The following is a 20,376-nucleotide window of genomic DNA, read 5'->3' as shown; positions in this document are numbered from 1 at the left end:
GCATATTGGTCGCGCAAGCATCGGCAAGGAGCTAATGCACGTCACGTAACGCTTTTCTAAGGTATCGGCGACGTTTCGGTAGTCTAGACGTGGGCTAAGTGCACGAGGATGGACGATAGTCAGAGTGCAGGAAACGCCAAAACCACTGGGAACACGGACGATGAAGTAAGTTGTTCGATAGCGATCCCTCATCGACCCTCGATCTTTCGTTAATCGGATTAATGAACGAAAACGTGGCCCTGTCAGAATATTCGGGCCATTTTTAATCGTAATCGTGATTAAGAAATTCCTAATGAATATTCGCGGCAGTGCGATATCGATGACGAATCGTAAGCTTATCTAAATCTGACTCTTTCAAATATTCGAATAAGTTAAATGAAATATTCACAACATTTAAAAAACTCGAACATTCCTGATCTCAAAGTCCATTCCCGATTACGATATGTTTATTCGTTGAATAGCTCGAACGTAATCCGTATTACCAAATAGAACAGATAATTATTTGTTAACGAGACATCGAGAAAATCGTCTACGGATCAACGTATGGACATAAAATAAAAAATGAAGAGACAAAAGTTTCGTATCGTAGGAAGGTTTCGATCTCGACGATCTTCTCCCGATCGTTGGAGAATTCGGTCGTTACCAAAAACAACTTCTTTGGCTCGTGTGTCTTCCGGCGTGTCTACCCTGCGGGTTTTGTGCCTTCAATCAGCTTTTCATGGCTGACACGCCACCTCATTGGTGCAATGTGCCGGGATTAGAAAATCTGGACGTCTCTCGTAGAAGAAGACTAGCGATTCCAACTAGTCAGGTGCAATTGTTGTTCTAGGTTGAAACTTGGACATGTAATATCGTAGAAAAGTAATTTCGAGTATCTTACGAGATACACCGATGCTAGTCACCCGAGAATCGCGGATACAAAGCTTATGGCTTGCCAGTGTCCTCTGTGTCGATATTCCTAGGTTTCTTCGCATCCGGAAGCAATAATTACAGCGATAATTACCGTTGTTAGTTTTCGCTTTCTACCTGTTTATCGTAATCTCCGTTGTTTGTAGATATCGCTTATGCTAGCTGTAGAAACTTAATATTCTTTTTGTACTATCGTGACGATAACTTTCATAATTAGGACGATAACGAAACGTACAGTCAATGCACACGATACGATATCGATTGGACAGCTGAAAATATTTCTGTCGTGACGACAGCTTCGTACGTACCGAATACTTCGTGGCCTATTGTACCATGTGACCATGGTTGGGAGTACGAAACCTCGGAAGTCACATCTTCCATCGTTATCGATGTAGGTTGCCCGTTTTTTATTCAAATTTACCTACGCTTTCCCATTACGTCGGCTTACTGCACAGAATACGATAGGCCCTCGTTACGTTGCTACGCACGGGGTTGTAGCAGCGACAAATTTTCGGTAATACCAATATATCGGATTGGTAGAAAAATGTTCATCGAAAGCGTACAACGAATCCGTATAATAGTTGGCATTCTGACGAGAAATTACCATAATTGGAAAGCGTGCAACGATCAACCTGTACAAACCTAGATTCGTGCATTAAACCTACGAGCGTAAAATAATGGGAAAGGAGAAACTTTTTAAACACTGTATATATATTCGATATTACAATTAATGATATTGCAACGTTTCAGTTTAACCTAGTGTGCGACTACGCGATTTATCCAACGATCGGTTTGGTCGCCTTGAACACGGGAGGACCCATAGGCGTATATTTGTTCGGTACTCTAAACGACAGGTAACTAAACTAAAATTATCCATATACATGTAAGATTCGTGTACGAATGATTGTGCCGTCAAATGTGCTCTATGTTTTGTAGAATCGGCAGAAGGTTATCGTTTTTCACGTGTTTGGCGACATTAATCACCGGTGGCTTTTTAACATCGATATCCAACAGTTTCTGGACCTGGGCTGCTACCCGCGTCGTCGTTGGTCTGACAATTCCAGCAATATATCAGATACCGTTCATAATATGTAAGACTCGCAAACATCGTAAACATAATATGTACATGAAACGATTCTTAACCGCGTACCGATCTCTGTTGGTTCTTCTCGTAATAGCTCTGGAATTGGTTGGACCGAATTATCGGTCCTTCGTGACGGTAATGACGTGCAGCTTCTATACAATGGGTCTGTGTATGTTGGCTGGTGTGACCTATTTGATAAGGGATTGGAGAACACTAGCCGTAACAACGAGCGCACCTTTTCTCCTGTATTCGCTATACTGGTGGTAAGTCGATCGCTTTCGCGCAAGATTTCAACTCGTTAATTAGAAATCGGTGCTATCTAATCCGACAATTTGTAGATTCGAAAATAGGGAAAATTACGTGTAAGAGTATTTCAGGTTTCTACCAGAGTCGCCTCGATGGCTGTTGGCAAAGGGTCGTCTAATCGAGGCGAACGATATACTCGAGAGGCTCGCTAAGGTAAACGGGAAAGAGTTACCAGCCTCTTTTACGCAGAAATTACGTCAACGAATGATGATGTCACGGTCGAAAAGCGAAGAGGAACGATTACGTAGTGGACCCGGTGTTTTGTCTCTCTTCAAGACACCGAACATGCGTCTGAAAACATGCCTGATCACTCTGAACTGGTAAAATCACAATCCAAACAATCGATATGGCGATAACGCATATTTGTGTTGTGACTGTCGCGAATACAAAGTAATCAACTACCTTTGATCGTTATAACGGCTGTTGAGAAATCATTTTAGCATAGTCATCGCGATAATTATATCTTCTGGCTTGAAAGTTGTTCGCCGTTGTCGTAATCTGCCAGTGTTTTCGTCTTTCTTGAACTGATTTGTTTACCAACTTCGATGTTACGTAAACCGAGTTTTCAAATAGAATGATCTGTTTTTTAAATGTACTTATTTCGTTAGGTTTGCCAATAACATGGTGTACGTGGGCTTGTCGTACTATGGGCCAGCATTGGGAAACGAGGAACACTTGAGTTTCTTTTTCTCGTCTCTCGCAGAAATTCCAAGTTACATGGCTTGTTGGGTCGTAATGGATCGATGGGGTCGCCGCTGGCCTCTCTGTTTATGCATGGTCGTGGCTGGGGTCTCGTGCATCGCCACCGTTCTCTTATCGCCGGGTACTCGATTTCACCTAATCGGTTACTTTCCGACTCCTTGTCGTTTAACACGTTCGAGTCTAGAGTAACAGGTGCAGCTTGGATCGCTTTGAACACTTTCTTTTAATCTAATCGGCTGTTCGATACGCGTAAATTTATTCGTATAGCCACGAACGTGTTAAGCGATCCGCTGAAGCGTCTCGTCTCGGTGTCGAGGCGATTCCTGTATCGTAGTAGCAGCATTTCTATCGATTTTTTCTTTCTCTCTAATCTCTCCGTTTCTGTTTTCCTTTCAGATGCCGTGGTGACTACGTTGATTTTGTTCCTCCTATCGAAATCCGCGATATCGGCCTCTTTTCTAATTATATATCCGTTCGCCGGTGAACTTTACCCCACGCAACTGCGCGGCGTAGCGATCGGTTTCTCCGCTTACATCAGCGGTCTCGGACTTATCATCATTCCTTTTGTTACGTATCTCGTAAGTGATCGTAAATAGGCTTATCCCGCGTTACCGCCGTCGAACGTATCATCTGATGGCATTTACGTCATTCCATGCAGGGTAAGGAGAACTTGGTATTGCCATTAGTAATTCTCGGCGTGGTATCAGTGATCGGTGGACTGTCTGGTTTGCGTTTGCCCGAGACGCTTCATCATCGATTACCGCAAACCGTGGAGGAGGGAGAACTGTTCGGGAAGGATTGGACTTGTGCGGACTGTTTACGTTGCGTTCCAATCAAGTGCGAACCATTAATCGTATTATGCGATAACCTTTCGATGTCTAAGCTTTCTTTGCAAATTTATACCAGTAGGGGTTGAAGACACGTCGCTTATCTTTAATGGAAAGTGGAGGTACGAATGTTCTCAATTTCGACTCGTCTGGTACCACCTCCAGTTTCCATTTACGCGAATCGTCTTCGATGCTTGCCTCTTGAATTACGTGAAAAGTCAAGCACCGATAGTTTATTTTTCTTTGTTTCTAGACCTTCGTCAGCGGCAGCTTCGTACGAAGACCTTTCTGCCAGAGAGACGGTGGAGATGCACGAGGTACCCGAGGCTCCTATTCCTCAAAGACTATTAGAAGAACAACAAAGACCGAGCGGCGCTAGCGTGCGTCGGCTGGTACGTCAATCTAGCGTAATGGACACGCAACGAGACTCGGATGGGTCTATCAAGATGACTTACTGGTTCTAGAAAGTCTCGAGTTTCCAAATAAAACCGAAATCATGAAACGACTATTTTCCCCGTTCTGTACCAGAATCGAGTCTTCCGCTCGTTCGTTTAGCTTCGTGTTCGTTAGCTCCTAGAATTCGAGATCGATGAGAGTGACCTGGTATAACGAGGAGTAACCGTACGGGGATTCGAATAACGCGAGTCGTTTTATCGTGTACATTTTGCAATTTATTCCCACAGTTGGTATACAAAACACGAGGATCAGGGATAGGAGAAACAAAAAAGTATCTCAGAGGTCAGCCGTAGGACCGATTGGTGGAATGGATCGAGTTGTCCGTGTTTCCTCGATCGATTTTCTGCACATTTTTCTCCTAAGTCTTCGATTCAAAGTCGCGTGGTTCTGTTGTAGCAGCTGCAAACGCAGAGAATCGATTCGTATCGTATCTTGTATGCTTTATCTTTATTTCGATTACGTACCTCTCCAGTAATCGCCGCTTTAGCTCGGGTGGATAGGCTACGTAGATATAATGATCGGGCATGTCTTCGTTCGAGATCGGTAAATTCTCGTCCGCAGGTTCGACTTTTCTTCTGTCGCTGGATCTAGTCTCGCCAAGACCACTCGGATCGTGTAACGGCGACGTAGCCGTGTAATCTCCATCCGTGTAGTCCATACTTCCGGTCCCGTCTAGTCTGTCCTCCTCCGCCGAACTGAAACGTCGATAGCATCTACACTCACGCTCAAAAACCGCGAAATACCGACCATAACTTTACTTCTTATCGAGATACTTTCATTCTTAGAACATGTATTCGTAAGTACTTTCGACAATAAAGCTACGTAATTAACCTTTGGACAGCGGCCAATCTAGATAGCGATAATTTTGATTTAATCATAGACCCTTTGTCGTTTTCACTTTCGAAATGTTAGGCTATTCCTTCGTATACTACTTGTACGATATACGAAAGTGTAATTTAAAATAAAAAATTTAGGTAAGCTGGTTTTAGTCGAATCACAACCGAACCAGCTACGATCAATTTTTAAAGGGCGGCTGTACACTTTCTGAAAGAGAAACACGATTTTGCGACGCGTCATAATAAGAATAGCGAGAACAGCAGAGGATCGCGTTGATGGAGTCGAGCGAAAAATCTGTTATGATAAACGCTCGATAAGAGTAGCGCGAAATATCCTCGCGACGGGATACAACAAAATACTGCATCGAGCTCGAGCTATCTCGTGTACCGCGTCGAGAAAAATGATATGTTAACAATTTACGAGGGAACGAATTTTTCGGATTTCTCCGAATACATTTTTTTATATCTTTGGCGATCAAAACAACGTATCAACGATTTTATCAAAATGGAACACAGTTGACAATACCGGTTTATCGATTTCGGTCGTGCAAACAGGCAAGTAATCTAACGTTGAAGATACTTTTGTTCTTGAAGCGAAGAAAAAACAAGCAAGGAAGAAAAAAGTGAATTAACATTTGGAATTGCTGTTCGCGCCGGCAAAAGTTAATGTATTTTCCAACGAGAATATTAATAAATGAATATTATAATTTAAAATAAGACGTCTATTTAAATATCGTCGTGTTAGAGTTAAGGAGACGCTTAAAGTATAATTTCGAATCGCTGTTCGTAATTCTTTCGAATACTTTACGGTCTGTCAATTCTCATCGGCGATCTTGCGACTAAACAATGTCGTTTATCGGTGCATTTCAGTAAATAGAAGCAGAAAAAGATAAGCGAATCGCAACGAGATAAAAAATGATTGAACGTACGTACTTGAACAGAACCCAAATGACATAATAGCAAGCGTATATCGACGACGAGAGTACGACCAGAAAAATGGTCAATAGGTACCAAGGTGTATGCCTTTGTTGTCTTTTAGTGTCTTCCCAATATCTGTCACAGCTAAGGTACCAGCATATCGCGCGATTTAATTCACCTGTAAAACGACCAACATTTTTTAATTCGTGACAATTCGCGCAATGTCATTTTCATCGTAATTAATTGATTACCTTCGATCTCCTGGAAATCTCGAACGGATAAGTTCGTCAAAAGTCCAGCGATGCAATCGCGAACCAATATCTGTCGATTACATCGGACAACAATAAGATTATTATTTCAATGGAACTAGTCGATTGTATTATTTAGAAGTAGCGCTTGTTACGTTCATTCTAGGTTATTACTTTACACTATCAACATACTGTTTACGCCGATTAAGTCGACGCTAGCCTACGAATTCAGTCGTTCGATAACAGTTATATTGCGATACTTGTTTGGGTTTTGAAAATGTTGCAACCATATCTCGTAGATACATTACCGCGGCGAATTAGCAATTATCGCTCGATGACGTACATCATACGTTTGTTAGTATCTGTGCATAAACTAAGCGAAAGAGTATTAATTCTGCTTGCAGGGACGCCTCTAGGAAAAAAAATGACAGTCGACTATCGTTAATTCGTTATTGGCGAGGCTGTAGGAGCGGAAAATTCTCGGAGTTGGTAACGTACAGTAGGTACTTGTATATTGTAACGCTTAGCGATAGAACATACAACGCGTATGTCTATCGATACCACGAGCACCTAGTGTACATAGTTGCAAGGTTAATGGAAGAAAATTATACTTAAAAGTATCAAGGTTGGTTTATATTATTCCGTATAATATAAATCTACCTTCGAAGGAGAAAGATCTAATTACAAGATTAGTAAGAGCATACTCGACAGACCCAAGCGTGTTAAAGAGAATTGCTACTTTGCACTGTAATCTTACGTCGATTTTTAGCTGTTCGGGGTCCACGGAACGTCTCGGAACGTTCGCGAAGATACCTATTATCTCTAGAGAAAGAATCTTTCTTGTCCTCCATCGTACACCGTAAAACGAGCTATCGCTCGAACTTGTCTACGGATTTATCGAGAAGGCTTGGTAACGACGGTCCTATTATTTTCTCAGGGGGTCAACTAACTTCGCACTGTAGCTTCAGCTTTTGCAGCTCTTCCGGCTTGCAGTTGGACTTGAGTTTCCTCAGGTGCAGCCCTTTGCGTCGCTGCTTCTTGTCGACTGCAGGTAGAGCCGCTTCCACGAGGTTTTCCTCGTCGTCTTCGTCGTCGTCGTCGTCGTCGTCCTCGTCCTCGTCCTCGTCCTCGCTGTCGCAAGCGTTACTCTTGTTGTCGGGACCAGCGATCTCCACGTGATACGCCGTACCGGGTAAACGATGATTCTCGAGCGCGCCGCTGTCTTCTCGATGACAGTACAGTTGGATGTTCGATCTGGAGAGTCCTCGCGACTCGCACGGCATCACCGAGGTGGAACGTTGCTCCGTGTTCTCCTTCCATACTTGGATATCCGTGGTGTGATGGGCAGCCTCGTCGTCCACCAGGGAACTTTCGAAGTCTCGATTGCCCAGCACATCGCATCTCATGATGTCGCAGTAGTCCGCGAGACACACCGCGTCCTCCGCCTGCCACCGACCATTTCATTTATAATTGACACACTTGGCAAACTAGCCTTCTCGTGCATTTTAATCGTCTCCGTGTGTTCGTTCGAATCGGTTCGCGTGAAAATTAAAGGCGTTTCTGCCAGGACAATGCCATCGAAATCGTGACTTTCGATGTAGGTATGTAGACCGTTAAGCAAATTTTCCTTAAATCTGACCTATCTTTCGTCCGTGGCTAAATTTCGAACGTTCCTAAACGGATACCTAAGCCAGCTAAACGGTAAATTAACGAGTTGCTTTTCGCAAAATTCATCTCGAGCAATGACATTGACGCGTAACTTATAAACGAATCTTATCGCGATTCTGCTATAGCGGTATACATTTCCCGGCGTGCATGCTAACTATAACGGAGCTTCGAATTTTTCGTCGTTTCGTTATTCGCTTCGAGTCGACGGAACGAAGTCTGCTTGATATAACGTTGAATGTACTGCATAATGATAAATCGTTTCAGAGTTGGTTTACTTTGCATTCGTTTAAACTTTTACCTTCGTCATCTTACATAAATCATGATTACTTATCATACAAAAGGTACTCTTCGCAGTTGTTTTGCGAATTTAAAATCGTTGCACGATGACACCTTTAATTTAACACGGTAAACGTCCGAACTGGCTGACCTTTCTTCGATTCGTTGGAAAATCAACACGTCTACGTTACCGTGTTGACGTTGCTCTTGTGTCTGTTATCGAAGTGGGCATCCAAATGTTTCTCCGCATAGAAGGACTTGCCACACAGGCCACACGTCCATTGCGATGGTCTGTGTTGGTGTTTCGCCTTTTGCTGAGGCCGAAAAATGTCTCGACTCTCGTGAAACGGACACTCCAATGGCAGCTCTACCTGATACTTCTTCAGAATGGGCATCCATCTCTGAAATTTCGACAAAAATCAATCGCTTCGTCAATCGAATAGCGCGCGGTATTCTTTCGTTGTTAACCCTTCGAAAGTCGAACAAAGTTTCGTTACCTTCTGTACGATCCTTCTCACCACGGATGCACGATCACGGGGACATGATATCTTAAACACGCTCGGTCCTGGCCAAGGGATTACGGATAACAGTAACACTATCAAAACCTGCGAAACACGTAAAACATGAACGTTCAATCATCGACCTCCTTTCATAGTCTAACGCGCGCGTTCCGTGTACGTGTGCGTGTACGTGTGTGTGCGTGCGTGCATATACGTATTCGTTAACGAAGAAACGCGTACATCGATACACGCTAATCGTTCGAAATTCTTATGTCGGTCTTCGATGTCTTTAGCCGAGTCATTAATTAGGTATTTCGTAGGATCGTACGACGATCGCAGCATACATATATAGATGTACAAATTAACGGGCATGGGATAAAAATTCACGCACTCTGATCGTTTTGCTCATCCTTAGCTGGTGCCCGAGAGAAACCCCTATCGTTCCGCGAGTCCTCGTCCAATCTCGATGACACGAAGGAAAAAATTGATTCGTAATGACGCAATCTGGCCGATGTGACGAATAAACGCGATGACCATCCCGCCTGTCGATACACAAACACTTGTCAAAAACTGCGATTACCTCGAAATGGAAGGGTTGGGTCTTCATTCATAGCCCAGATTCGTCTAGCGAGAGTGACCTGGTGCGATGAAACCTGGTTGCGGTACGAAGATCCTTTACGCGTGTTCCTCGGGATTCACGGTCAGCTGGGGACGTAACGGGGGTGGCAACGAGGACGAACTACAGGGATGAACGTCGACATGGCGTCGTTGTCGTCAGCTTTCGTTACCAGGGATGAATCGATCAGGGGTGCATCGACGTCCAACTTTCACAGGCCGCGAGAGACTATAGGAAATTCGAATCTACCGAATTTTCTCGGACGATTGTACTCGATTCGAATCGAGTATATCGCGAAACAACAATTATTCGAAACGACACAAATTTCCATTGAAATTTATCATTTCGGTCCTAGCGAGAACCAACGAATCGAAGTATATTCGAGCGAGCAGCGTTTATTCGGAAAACTAATTTCTTCGTAAAAAACGAATAACCAAGTTTATTTTTCTACTTGGCGATGCGCGTCGACAGTGAGTCGTTCGCGTGCATTAATATCAATTTATAGGCACGAGCGAGAAAAGACAGACCGGAGTAGCGAATCAAGGTTTTATAAATATATTACACCTCTCCGTTACGAGTTTTTCGGGCACAACTCGTGCCTCGCGTAGCTCATCGTACGGGCCTGCACGAGACGTTGGAGTCGGCGTCGGCGTCGATGACGATGCGCCGACGCGTCTCGGCGCTTCGAAAACGTGCCGGGCGCAATCGAGTTCACCAGTTAAATGCGGTTACCGACTACATGAAAAATATTTTTTCCATCGGTACGAACGTCACGATGCGTTTTAAGCATGGCACGGTCCCGTAACATTAGTTATTCGTGTTAGCAAGTAAATCAGTTTTGCCGTTTTTCTCTTATCTATTTTCTGTTTTTATAGTTATATACGTCCAGGTGGTACATTCTTTTCGCATGGAAAAAATAAATTACTGCTTCTGCGATCGTCGTTAATCGTCAAAGTGTCAAGGGGTAATTTGTGCCCGTAGCTGATGAATTTGCTATATCTTAGAACGAATGATATTCGTAATTCGCGAGCCTGTTCGTTCCACTTTTACAGACGCGATCGCTGCGGAGTTAATCGACTATTAACCCTTTCGTTACTAAGGGTGACTAGAATCGTTTGCAATGAAACGACCACCATTAGGTACCAAATGCCACTACGGTCGTTCGATGTAAGAACGAAACAGCTCGTGTGCGGCATAAATTTTCAAATGCCGATCGAACCTGAAAACCCTTTAAGGGTTGTCCTCTTTTCTCGAAGACGTTGCTCTCGAATCGTGCCGATGACAAACAATAATACCGCGCGTTATCAATTTTGTCGCTAGATGGCAAGGAGAGAAATGTTACAGGTAAAGCAAACTCTGCAATCGAGTACTGATACGTGCAGAGTTAAAACATAGCTCTGTCTGAATCGGTAAAAGGAAAACAATCGAGCTGGCTGTTTAAACAAAGTGCGCGCGTATCGCGTTTTCGTTTAGAGATAGAAGTGGTACGGTAATTCGAAAGATTCGGTAAAAATTTTTCCCTCGTAAATACCTCACCGATGCGACGTTTATTCTGAGCTCGAAAATGGTCGATTCGCGGATGAAAAACAGACATCGATTATATAATAGGAGCATCGGAAAATCAGCCTGCTACAATTACATAACTCGAACGCGGTTGCATTTAACGAGGCTCTATGGTTAACTCAGGAGCGTATGATAAAAGAGCACGCGAGTCGTGTAGTTGAATCGGGTCGCCTCTTTGTCGAATCAGTTCGAACGCAAACAAGGCTCGTGTCCGGCGATCGGTCGCGATCTCGATCGTTTACGTCAATTCAAAGAGGCGTACGCGGATACATCGTTATTAACAATTCAAGTATTCGTGCGATACGTGAATTTGTATATCGTTGACGTTTCGCGTAACCAACCAACCAGCCAAGCCGTCCTCGAGAATGCGAAATCCTCTCTTCTCGAGCACCTTGTATACGCCTCCTCTAGCGAGCATGTTCGGTGGGGGAACAGTATCTACAGGCTGGCTGAAGTTAAACGGTTTGCCAGAGAATCCCGTAGTCTGTCAGTGAAAACCGTTACGCGAGCGAGGTTCGTCGGTTTCGTTAGTGGAATTCCGAAACTTGTGGTGTTTTTGTCGTGCCAGAAGGTCCGGGACCGACCAAAAACGATCATCCGTGACCTAGCCTCGTATCTTGCGCAGCGCGTTCGAGAAGATCTCATATAAAGGTTCGAATCGTTTTCATACGTTTGTACGCGAATAGTAGAGATCGATCCGATCGACGGTGAATCTGTTCAATAAGATCGCACGGGTTGACCGTTTCGAAACGCGACGGTACACTTTCACCCGTCCGTTTACCACGATTTTCTATCGACACGACCGGTTTTTCGCGCAGCCTTTCGAATGCAACAGGTTACACTCTCGGGTTACCGGTATCGTGCGGAAAAAATCGATCGGCGAACGGAAACCGCGAAATTCCGTCATCGAGTCGACGATTTTACGAGTCGGCAAGTTTTATTCTTTAGCCGCGGTTAATCGGATACATCGAATCTCGATCGATTCATCGATTATATTACGTTGCATGAGGTCGTCCGAAACTGTGGACCTTATACTCGTAGGTCTGACTGCAGAATACAATTGTTTCACGAGTTTATCGCGAGAGTCCTCTCGCATACTTTTCTCATTCACGACAGCAAGATAACACGGGAATGAACGCGGCGGAGGAACGATATCGCGACCGACCGGTTGCAGAAATCGAGAACGAAAGCGCGCATTTGCTGCCGGCATCGGAATAAAGTCCCAGCCGGTGCTGGGAGTGAACGTACGTTTCGGTGAAAGCGTATTTACGTAGAACGTTATTTAAAGGCCGTTGCTCCTATATAAACCGTGAACGTCCCACTGTTGCGAGAGGAGACGCATTTCCTCGCGCATGCGCGACAAACCTAACGCCGCTTGTATAAATGCAAATAAATAGATAAAACAAGAGTCGCCTTGCCTTAACTCGTAACTTTGCAACTCGCAAATTTCTATGATTTCGTTTAAATTATGCACGGCTGATCAAAGTATATTTTTATCTATCCGTTTACCACTTTCGCGTTATATTCGTTGTATTTACGTTACGAGCAAGATAATACGAACGAGCGAGGTGTGTCAACGTCGATAACTCGATGAATCGTACTTTGAACTGTTATTTATTGACCAGCAATTCTTCCTCAACGATTAGTGCTACTAGCAAAGATTCGATGCAAACATTCCACAGACGATAAACGCTATACGTTTAACGCCGCGCCGCGGCCTTCTCTTCGAACCGTGTATGTACATAATTTTTAACCGGTTTGCAGCTCGTTATCTGCGCTGGTGAATCGCCCTTGGCATAATTATTGGGAAGAATCGTATCAAACGGAGCTTCCACGAAAAATCATCGCGAACGTAACTTATCTATCGTGGGAGAGGTGTTATCGTGGCGCGATTAACGTTGTTTATGTTGCTGTTAAAATTCTATCTCCGTCGAAACGTTTTCTATGATATTTTCCGGTACACCGTATACGCCGCGTTATCGAGGAAACGCTTCCCTTCTTTTTCCCTCGTTGCTGTTGTCATCGATGTTTACGACCTATTGGCTTACATTGCACGGCACATTATCTGCCTAACTAGAAAGCCGCTTTCGCGCGCGCTAACCTGATAGCGGGTATTGTATGGTTTTCAGGGACCGTAATTGCCTTAATGAATTGCTAGGATCACAGACACGCGAGTATATAGACACAACGAAGAGAAGGAAGGAAGAAGCGAAGAGGAAGAAGAAGTTGGAAGCATGACGACTGTGAGGCAAATTCTCCGCTGCACCCGAAGGCTCAGCCAAATACAAGAGAGTGGGGTGAAACTTTTAAACCGGTCTGCTAGATGCGCGTCCACCCAGGCACGACAAAAAATCATCAAGGATGAAAACGGAAAAAAAATTATCTCGTCGCCGTATGGCGAATTCACGCCTTCCGAGATGAGCACTCAAGAGTTCGTATGGCAAAACGTCGACAAATTCGCCAATAAGACTGCTCTGGTAACAAGTTCTACGTATACCGCATACTGAACGTATCGAAATCGCGATCAAATCTTTTTCGAACAACTCGTATCGAAATGTTATCATAATTTTCGAATTTCGGTCTTTCGAAAATTCGTATATTAACTTATATCGTTGCAAGAATTTTTTCTGAGAAACTTCAGTCGGCGTGAAATCGCATGCAGCTATTCTATGTAGCGGAAGGAATACTTAATTCTGCTTGCATAGTACGAGTTGTTCTTACAGTACGAAGAATCACGCTAGTCGTTACAGGCGACCGATATTTAATCGAATATAGTACTTATATCGAACGTACGCGGACTTTGTGATTACCTCTTTTTTCAACTGGATGACGCACAACAGAATGAGTAGTACTTTCACGGTCATTAGCGGAGGTACACGGTGATTCAAAAATCATGTTATCGGTTTTCGCAGTAAAATCATGTACGAGTAAACAATGAAATATTCGTTACTAATGCATTTTTTAATATTGATCGTCGTTTCTTTCCATACAGTAATATATTGCATCGTTTTTAAAGTTTTTAAAGTTTTTAAAGCGACACGAAAAGTCCGCTGTACGACAGCTTAGGCTGTTCCGTTTAAATTTTAGACAACTAAGCAAACAGTTGTCACGAGATCAAAGAGACTCGCACTCTCGGTGCAGACGTGTGCACGTATACGCGGAAAGCATTACCAAACAAGAGATCCCTTGCTCTTTTGGCCCTATTCGTGACATAGCAAACGTTACCGTAAATGATCTCCTATTTTTCGACGCTACTCGTTCTACCTACGAATTGTGCTTCGTGCCAAATCATTCGTATACTATGTCTCCGTACATTCAGGTTTTTTTCTACAAATTAGGTAAACGCGCTTTCTACTGTCGACAACGATATGCAAACGAACGAAATAAAGAAAGAACAGACGAACGCATAATTCTTTCGTAGTAAAATTACGTGACCGTTAATGCGACATCGTTTTAGGTGTGCTCGATAACCGGACGGACGTATACGTACAGCGAATCGAGGGATGCAGCTAATTATGTGGCGAGAAGTTTGTCGAACATGGGCCTGAAGAAAGGCGACGTGATTGCCCTGGTGGCACCCAATTATCCAGAATCGATTCTATCGTTTCTTGGCTCATTGGAGGCTGATCTCGTTGTGACCACTGTGAATCCATTTTATACAATTGGTGAGTTAATTGAACCTTCGTGTTTACATAGACAATTATTATTATTCGAAAATTTCATTGGACGTTGGCAAGTTACTACTTTTTACGTCCTATTGTTACGTTATGAATAAAAAGATAGCATTCAGCTTGAAATTATCCGATCGCGTGTTTCGAGCAGATGAAATTAGGAGACAATTGAAAGATTCTGGGTCGAAAGCGGTCATTACCGTGGCAGAAATTGCACGATCCACGTTCGAAGCAGCCAAGGGTGCTGTTCCACCTGGATCGCCCATCATAGTTATCGATGATGGTACTGGACCAATTCCGGAAGGTACTATACCATTTAAGGTGAGAAGTATATTATAGTAATTGACGAAGAAGAGCTGCAACAATCGAGTTCGCGTACCCGAATGTGAACATTGGAAAGAAAGAATCTGTTTAAATATTAAACTTCGGTAGAAAGAATTTATCAACGTGCCTGGTTCACTCAATTGATAAAGTGGTTACCCGGTTAACGAATCATCCGGTTCGACGATTCGAAGAGTCGACACTGTTCAGGTTATCTCGGTAGCACGCTTCTTGCTTAGTTTCTCGTAAAAAAGTTCCATTACTCGTATCCGAGTAATCGATAGCCAAATGAAAATAGTAATATGTAGCTGTTTCGTTAACAATTCGATTTAATGGAATTTCTGCAGGATTTGATCGAGCGTGGCAAAACTCTGCCTCCTTTGAAGCAATCTCAAGTATCCATTAACGATGTGACGATCTTGCCGTATTCCAGTGGAACAACCGGTTTACCAAAGGGTGTTATGTTAACGCACAGAAATCTTGTATCCAACATGGAAATGGTGGAGCATACGTCAAAAGGAGTATTGTGGGATTCGGCGACAGGTGAGCAGGGATTATAGGTCGCTTCATAACGATAGTTGTTAACCTGCGGTAATAGTATTTATTTGGTGGCAGCGATTAGCCGGCAATCTTCGTTAATTTAACGCGTTTTGATTGTCAACGACTGTGTAATTAAATTTGCCTCATTACCATTACCATTAAATTAACGTGTCATATATTTAATTCGCAGACGACTTCCAAGAGGTGTTGCCTATGGTATTACCGTTCTTCCATATATTCGGAATGAACGTTGCTGTTTTGCCCCGTCTCGCAGAGGGCACGAAAATAATCACTATCCCTAAATTCACACCCGAACTATTTACTACCACTTTAGCCAAACACCGGGTAAACGATTGTAAATTATCTCTAAGAAAAAAAGCATCGAAAGTGTTTTAATCCAGTGTTTAATTTATAGACGACAGGTCTGTTCGTTGTGCCACCGATACTTTTATTTTTAAACGCATCTCCGTTTATTAAGAGGGAATATTTGGAGAGCATTCATCACATAATCAGTGGAGCAGCACCCTTATCGGATCCAGATGTCGAAAGATTCTACGAGAAATTCCAAATAGATTCTAGTAAATTGAAATTCTGTCAAGGTAAGTGTGGCAATAATACTTTTAGTACACGACGTTTTCGAAGCGTAATTTGAACGGTCGAATTGTCAAGGATACGGGATGACGGAGACCGCGCCGGTCATATGCATGGAAACAACCGGACTGAAGGCAGGCAGCGTCGGAAAGAATGTAGCCGTGTGCGATTTGCGATTAGTCGATCCGATTACCAACGTAGATATATCTAGTCCCGAACAAACCGGTGAAATCTGGGTGAGGGGTCCTCACGTTATGAAAGGGTACTTAAATAACGAAAACGCCACCAGGGAGATAATTGTCGAGAACGGCTGGCTGAGAACCGGGGATATAGCTTACTATGACAAGGATTTCGATTTCTTTGTCACGGACAGATTGAAAGAGTTGATCAAAGTTAAAGGGTTCCAGGTAAGAGGAAAGAACTTCCGCTTTTACGCGTTAGCTGTCGTTCATTCATCTTCCATTATCGGCGTAACTTAATTGATTCTTTAAGTGACCTTTGCGTGACTATAATTGTACGCTACTCGAAATCTGGCTTCTAATCTTGATCATTTATCTGATAGATGGTTCATATTTATCGTGGTTATGGAAAATTATTTACGTAAAATTTAATCGTTTCGAAGAGTGAGCGTCCAAAATGGCTAAATCTGTTTTACAGGTAGCACCGGCGGAACTGGAGGCGTTGTTAAGAATGCATCCGCAAGTACAGGAAGCGGCTGTGGTTGGTATTCCGGACGAAAGGTGCGGTGAAGTGCCAAAAGCTTTCATATTGCCTGCGAAGAACGCGAAACTGACCGCCGAGGATATCCAGAATTTCGTGAAGGGAAAAGTTTCCGAGCACAAGCAGCTTCGAGGTAGAACACTGCTTTGTTCTTTGCTTCATTTTAACCCTTTCAATCGGACACATCAATTTTTCCTCGATATCGTATCGATTTTCGTGAATCTCTCACGATCTTAATAATTGCTAACTGATCATAAACGATCGAGTAATAAATTTGTTATTTCAGGAGGAGTCACATTCGTGGATAACATACCGATCAGCGCGAGCGGAAAGATCCTGCGAACGCATTTGAAGAATAAGTTTACATAATAAACGTATCTTAATGCGCGTTTCCTTTAGAACAGATCAATTTCAAGAGTCAGACCTTGATTAACAGTTCACGCGTTAACAATCGCAACAAGAGTAGCGACAACATCGATAACATGGTTATAAGTGCCATTCGTTGAAAAGTCGATCGGTCGTGAATCGTGTGACTGTTATTCGAGACACGGAAGAGGAAGCGTTAATTACGCTAATTGGCAAACAATCACGCGTGCAATCGATATTTTTATATGGATATTTTACACGATGTTGCATTACGTCGATGATATACTTTTCTCGTCGCATCGAACAGAGACCTTTATCGTTTCCGAACGATGACCTAGAATTTAATGCGACGAACGTAAACATCGAAAAAGCAAAAAATATGAAAAAAACAACGGGTTAGGATTTGATGGATATCTTTTTATTACTATTTGATATATTTTTTAACGTTTATCCATGGTGCTATTTTTGACAATGCAATTAATTCTTAAGACACGTATTTTACGTAATGATATAACGATACGTAATTTTTATAGGCCATTTGTACCATAAAGTAAGACAGTGTTTTAAGCAATAAAATCTTTTACAACAGCGTTAACGCACCCTTTAGGGTGTTGCGTATTCTATTCATTTTCTTATAGAATCGTAAACCCGTTACAAATTTGCTCCTTCTGTTTCACTTATTAATTACGAATTTTTCGATCAGACGTTGTTCAGGATTCGATCTCTTTTTCAGTCTTATCTGTCATCGGTTATCAAAGTTTCAGTAGTTCAGAGTTCTTGATAACAGATGGCATTACGGTATTATAAAGATACCGCATACTTTATTTACAACACGGGGCTGTGTTCCTTTTAATTAATGGAGTAGTTGATTAATCGGTGATTTATCGCGGTAAAAAAATTTGTTATGAACATTATGCAATATTAATCACCATTAATACCGGGCTTGTAAACACGTACTCCAGCATCGTACCAGTAATTTAATATGATTAATTAATTAAAGTAAATAAATGATTATATCGACCCACCTGTGCTACGTATGGCCCCTTGTATTATTAATTCTGTTGGTCCGATCGTTAGAAACGGCGTAGCGCGAGCAGAAACGGACAGAAATAAAAATTAATCGAGACGAAAGAAACGCGCTAGACGCTTCTAGCCATTCAGCCTGACTCTTCTTGATCTCTGTTTTTCTTCGACAAACGACGGCTAGACGAGGCGGGTGACGGTGGTTGAAAAATGAAAAATAGGGACGAGGAGGTTGCAGCAACGTGCCATCCATTTTTTCTCGCCCTCTATTCCTCAACCGCCTTCTTCTTCCTTTTTTGTCTCTCATTTTTTTCTCTTTTTTTTACTTTGTTCTCTTAGCACTCTTGCGACGTAGTCACGCTCTACTAACGACGGACGGTCTCGTTTCGCGTTGGACGACGGTAAAATGTGTCCAGTTTGGACTCTTTTTTAGCCGGTGTTATACGATTTAACGCGTTTTCAAATTAATTATCAGATTGCCGATAAACTCGTATATTTTTGATTCATGTTACAAGTTTCGAACGTAAATGTATAGTACGAGCAGGTAAAAGTAAATGGACTTAACACAGCCGAGGAAGAAATAAAGCAACAATAGTCTCGTATAATAAAATAAAGGTAAAACGGAGCTAAAGTACAGTCGCAAACAAAATACAACGGTACAGTGCGTTAAAGCGACGATAAATGAATTTCGTTGATTCTCCGATTACAACTTCTTTCATCAGAAATGCTCAAAGAATTTCCAAGAGAATCTATTTAGAAGAAATGAACGCAGCTTGGTCGGTTAACTCGTGCGTCGTACAAAAAGCTGTATTTAAGCTTTCGATCGGGTCGGTCTTCAAAATGGCGCGGTGTTCCGGATAAATGTAAGCGTTCTCGCATGCCGAAAATGCGATCCTCGCAAAGGGATAATGGAGGAAGATCTCGGTAAACAAATGTTCTCGTTTGTGGTTGGAATTCATTTCTTAGCTGCTCCGCTTCTTTTTCCAGGTGACCCGCGGCGTTGTGTCAAAGGCAGTAGAAAAAGGGAAGAGAAGACCAGAGGAATCGTGAGAAGAAACGTGCTTTCCGGGTGCATACGAAACGTGCCGACACGAGGCACGGAAAAAACGTGTACGTTGCCGTTTTATTCGGACGAAGTGCAAGCCAGATGTTGTCGCGCCCTTTTTTATTAACACCTCCAGCTTCGCATCGTTCCTCTTTTCCATCATGCTATTCACAGTTTGCTTTCGAATCGGCTCGAAATAACGAAATCTTTACGTTCGCAACGCGTTGTTAAAACGGAGAATCAATTTGAAAATGTACTAATAGAATGCAACAAATGGTCGGCAGAATTCTTCTCGACTTCGAAACACGTGGGTCAATTAGATTTGGCCGGAAGGCAAAAAGTCGACGCGATCGATCGCATCCGCCGGAAGTTGTCTGTGTCGGATCAGCCGAGGGAACGTTTCGAAGGAAACGGCGTGCTTTGAGCACGAAAGAAAGAAAAAAAAGTAAAACCTGGATGGACATAGTTGAAGCGAAGAAAATAGAAAAATGTCGTGGTATATGAGCCAGTCCCTCGGGAGGATCGTCGAAAAGAGTGCACGCGTGGATACGCGACGTCACGAACAAAAAGAGACAAAAGGGTGGAATTGAATTCGTTGTCGGTGAAAGAGGGTGGCACCGTGCCATTATTAATTTAGGAGGATCAAAGGCGGTGTCACGCGACGCTAATTAGTCCGGTGCAACGCGAGGACCCTGTGCACGTTTCGAATGGTCGAATGTATTTCTGGGAAGTACCGAGGGAAAATCTAATTACGAATCGGACCTCGCTACCAAACTGCTTTTAATGATTTCCGGAAAGTAGTCTTCCTTATGCTGAACAATTGCATCTTTCGATGCACCATTAATTACGGAATGATTATAGCTTTCGAGTTGAAATTTCTAAATAGGTCAATCTATATTTTCTGAATGTTGGTTCTTGGTTTGTCTACTATTCTCCTCTGAAAAGAAAATTGCAGCAACTTGACGGTGCAAGTATCAAGACACTAACTTAGGAGTATTTTGACGTGTTCAGATGAATCCATTGTTATTTGAAATTCTCTTGCCGAACCTTTCTCTGCCGGAAACTCAAAGACCCTGTATCTTGCACGGCTTGATATATTACGGCCGTTTGTTGGAAATGTTCGTACAGACACCCTCAGTCACGAACTGGAGCCATTTTTTAAAGGATTTTCAAACTTTAACCGGCATTAT

At 42.9% G+C, this 20,376-nt stretch overlaps 3 protein-coding genes across 9 annotated transcripts; 2 read left to right on the top strand and 1 right to left on the bottom strand.

Moving 5' to 3' along the window:
- The first annotated feature begins 25 nt into the window (after positions 1–25).
- Positions 26–4,334, top strand: CarT (Carcinine transporter). 3 transcript variants are annotated; one of them, XM_076532765.1, is made up of 11 exons: positions 26–165; positions 590–811; positions 1,127–1,300; positions 1,660–1,763; positions 1,846–2,000; positions 2,088–2,256; positions 2,371–2,619; positions 2,908–3,122; positions 3,398–3,579; positions 3,660–3,838; positions 4,082–4,334. In XM_076532765.1, exons 1-11 carry the CDS (start codon positions 109–111, stop codon positions 4,290–4,292), a joined length of 1,917 nt encoding a protein of 638 aa, XP_076388880.1. In that variant the 5' UTR covers positions 26–108; the 3' UTR covers positions 4,293–4,334. The 3 variants fall into 3 exon arrangements, with proteins under 3 accessions (XP_076388880.1, XP_076388881.1, XP_012142723.1); XM_076532766.1 differs by having other exon boundaries at positions 3,660–3,950; positions 4,082–4,220; XM_012287333.2 differs by lacking the exon at positions 590–811 and having other exon boundaries at positions 29–165.
- Positions 4,335–4,476: 142 nt separating this feature from the next.
- LOC100876283 (uncharacterized) lies at positions 4,477–11,198 on the bottom strand. Of its 2 annotated transcripts, XM_076532768.1 has the most exons (9): positions 9,369–11,198; positions 9,122–9,272; positions 8,728–8,835; positions 8,422–8,631; positions 7,237–7,731; positions 6,290–6,359; positions 6,054–6,216; positions 4,749–4,979; positions 4,477–4,683 (listed from the first exon to the last, which is right to left on the bottom strand). In XM_076532768.1, the coding sequence occupies exons 2-9, from the start codon at positions 9,137–9,139 to the stop codon at positions 4,656–4,658; spliced, it is 1,323 nt and encodes a 440-aa protein (XP_076388883.1). In that variant the 5' UTR covers positions 9,140–9,272; positions 9,369–11,198; the 3' UTR covers positions 4,477–4,655. The 2 variants fall into 2 exon arrangements, with proteins under 2 accessions (XP_076388883.1, XP_012142722.1); XM_012287332.2 differs by lacking the exon at positions 9,122–9,272 and having other exon boundaries at positions 9,311–11,198.
- On the top strand, positions 7,866–17,713 carry LOC100877401 (uncharacterized). 4 transcript variants are annotated; one of them, XM_076532767.1, is made up of 10 exons: positions 7,866–7,887; positions 13,039–13,386; positions 14,367–14,574; positions 14,732–14,901; positions 15,249–15,444; positions 15,632–15,786; positions 15,857–16,040; positions 16,111–16,439; positions 16,690–16,885; positions 17,039–17,713. In XM_076532767.1, exons 2-10 carry the CDS (start codon positions 13,144–13,146, stop codon positions 17,119–17,121), a joined length of 1,764 nt encoding a protein of 587 aa, XP_076388882.1. In that variant the 5' UTR covers positions 7,866–7,887; positions 13,039–13,143; the 3' UTR covers positions 17,122–17,713. The 4 variants fall into 4 exon arrangements, with proteins under 4 accessions (XP_076388882.1, XP_003704418.1, XP_012142717.1 ...); XM_003704370.3 differs by lacking the exon at positions 7,866–7,887 and adding an exon at positions 11,395–11,560 and having other exon boundaries at positions 13,068–13,386; XM_012287327.2 differs by lacking the exon at positions 7,866–7,887 and adding an exon at positions 11,395–11,560.
- The last annotated feature ends 2,663 nt before the right edge of the window (positions 17,714–20,376 follow it).

Source organism: Megachile rotundata, chromosome 6 (assembly GCF_050947335.1).
Source record: "Megachile rotundata isolate GNS110a chromosome 6, iyMegRotu1, whole genome shotgun sequence".
Lineage (NCBI taxonomy): Eukaryota > Metazoa > Arthropoda > Insecta > Hymenoptera > Megachilidae > Megachile > Megachile rotundata.
This window is presented reverse-complemented; position numbering and strand designations above follow the sequence as displayed.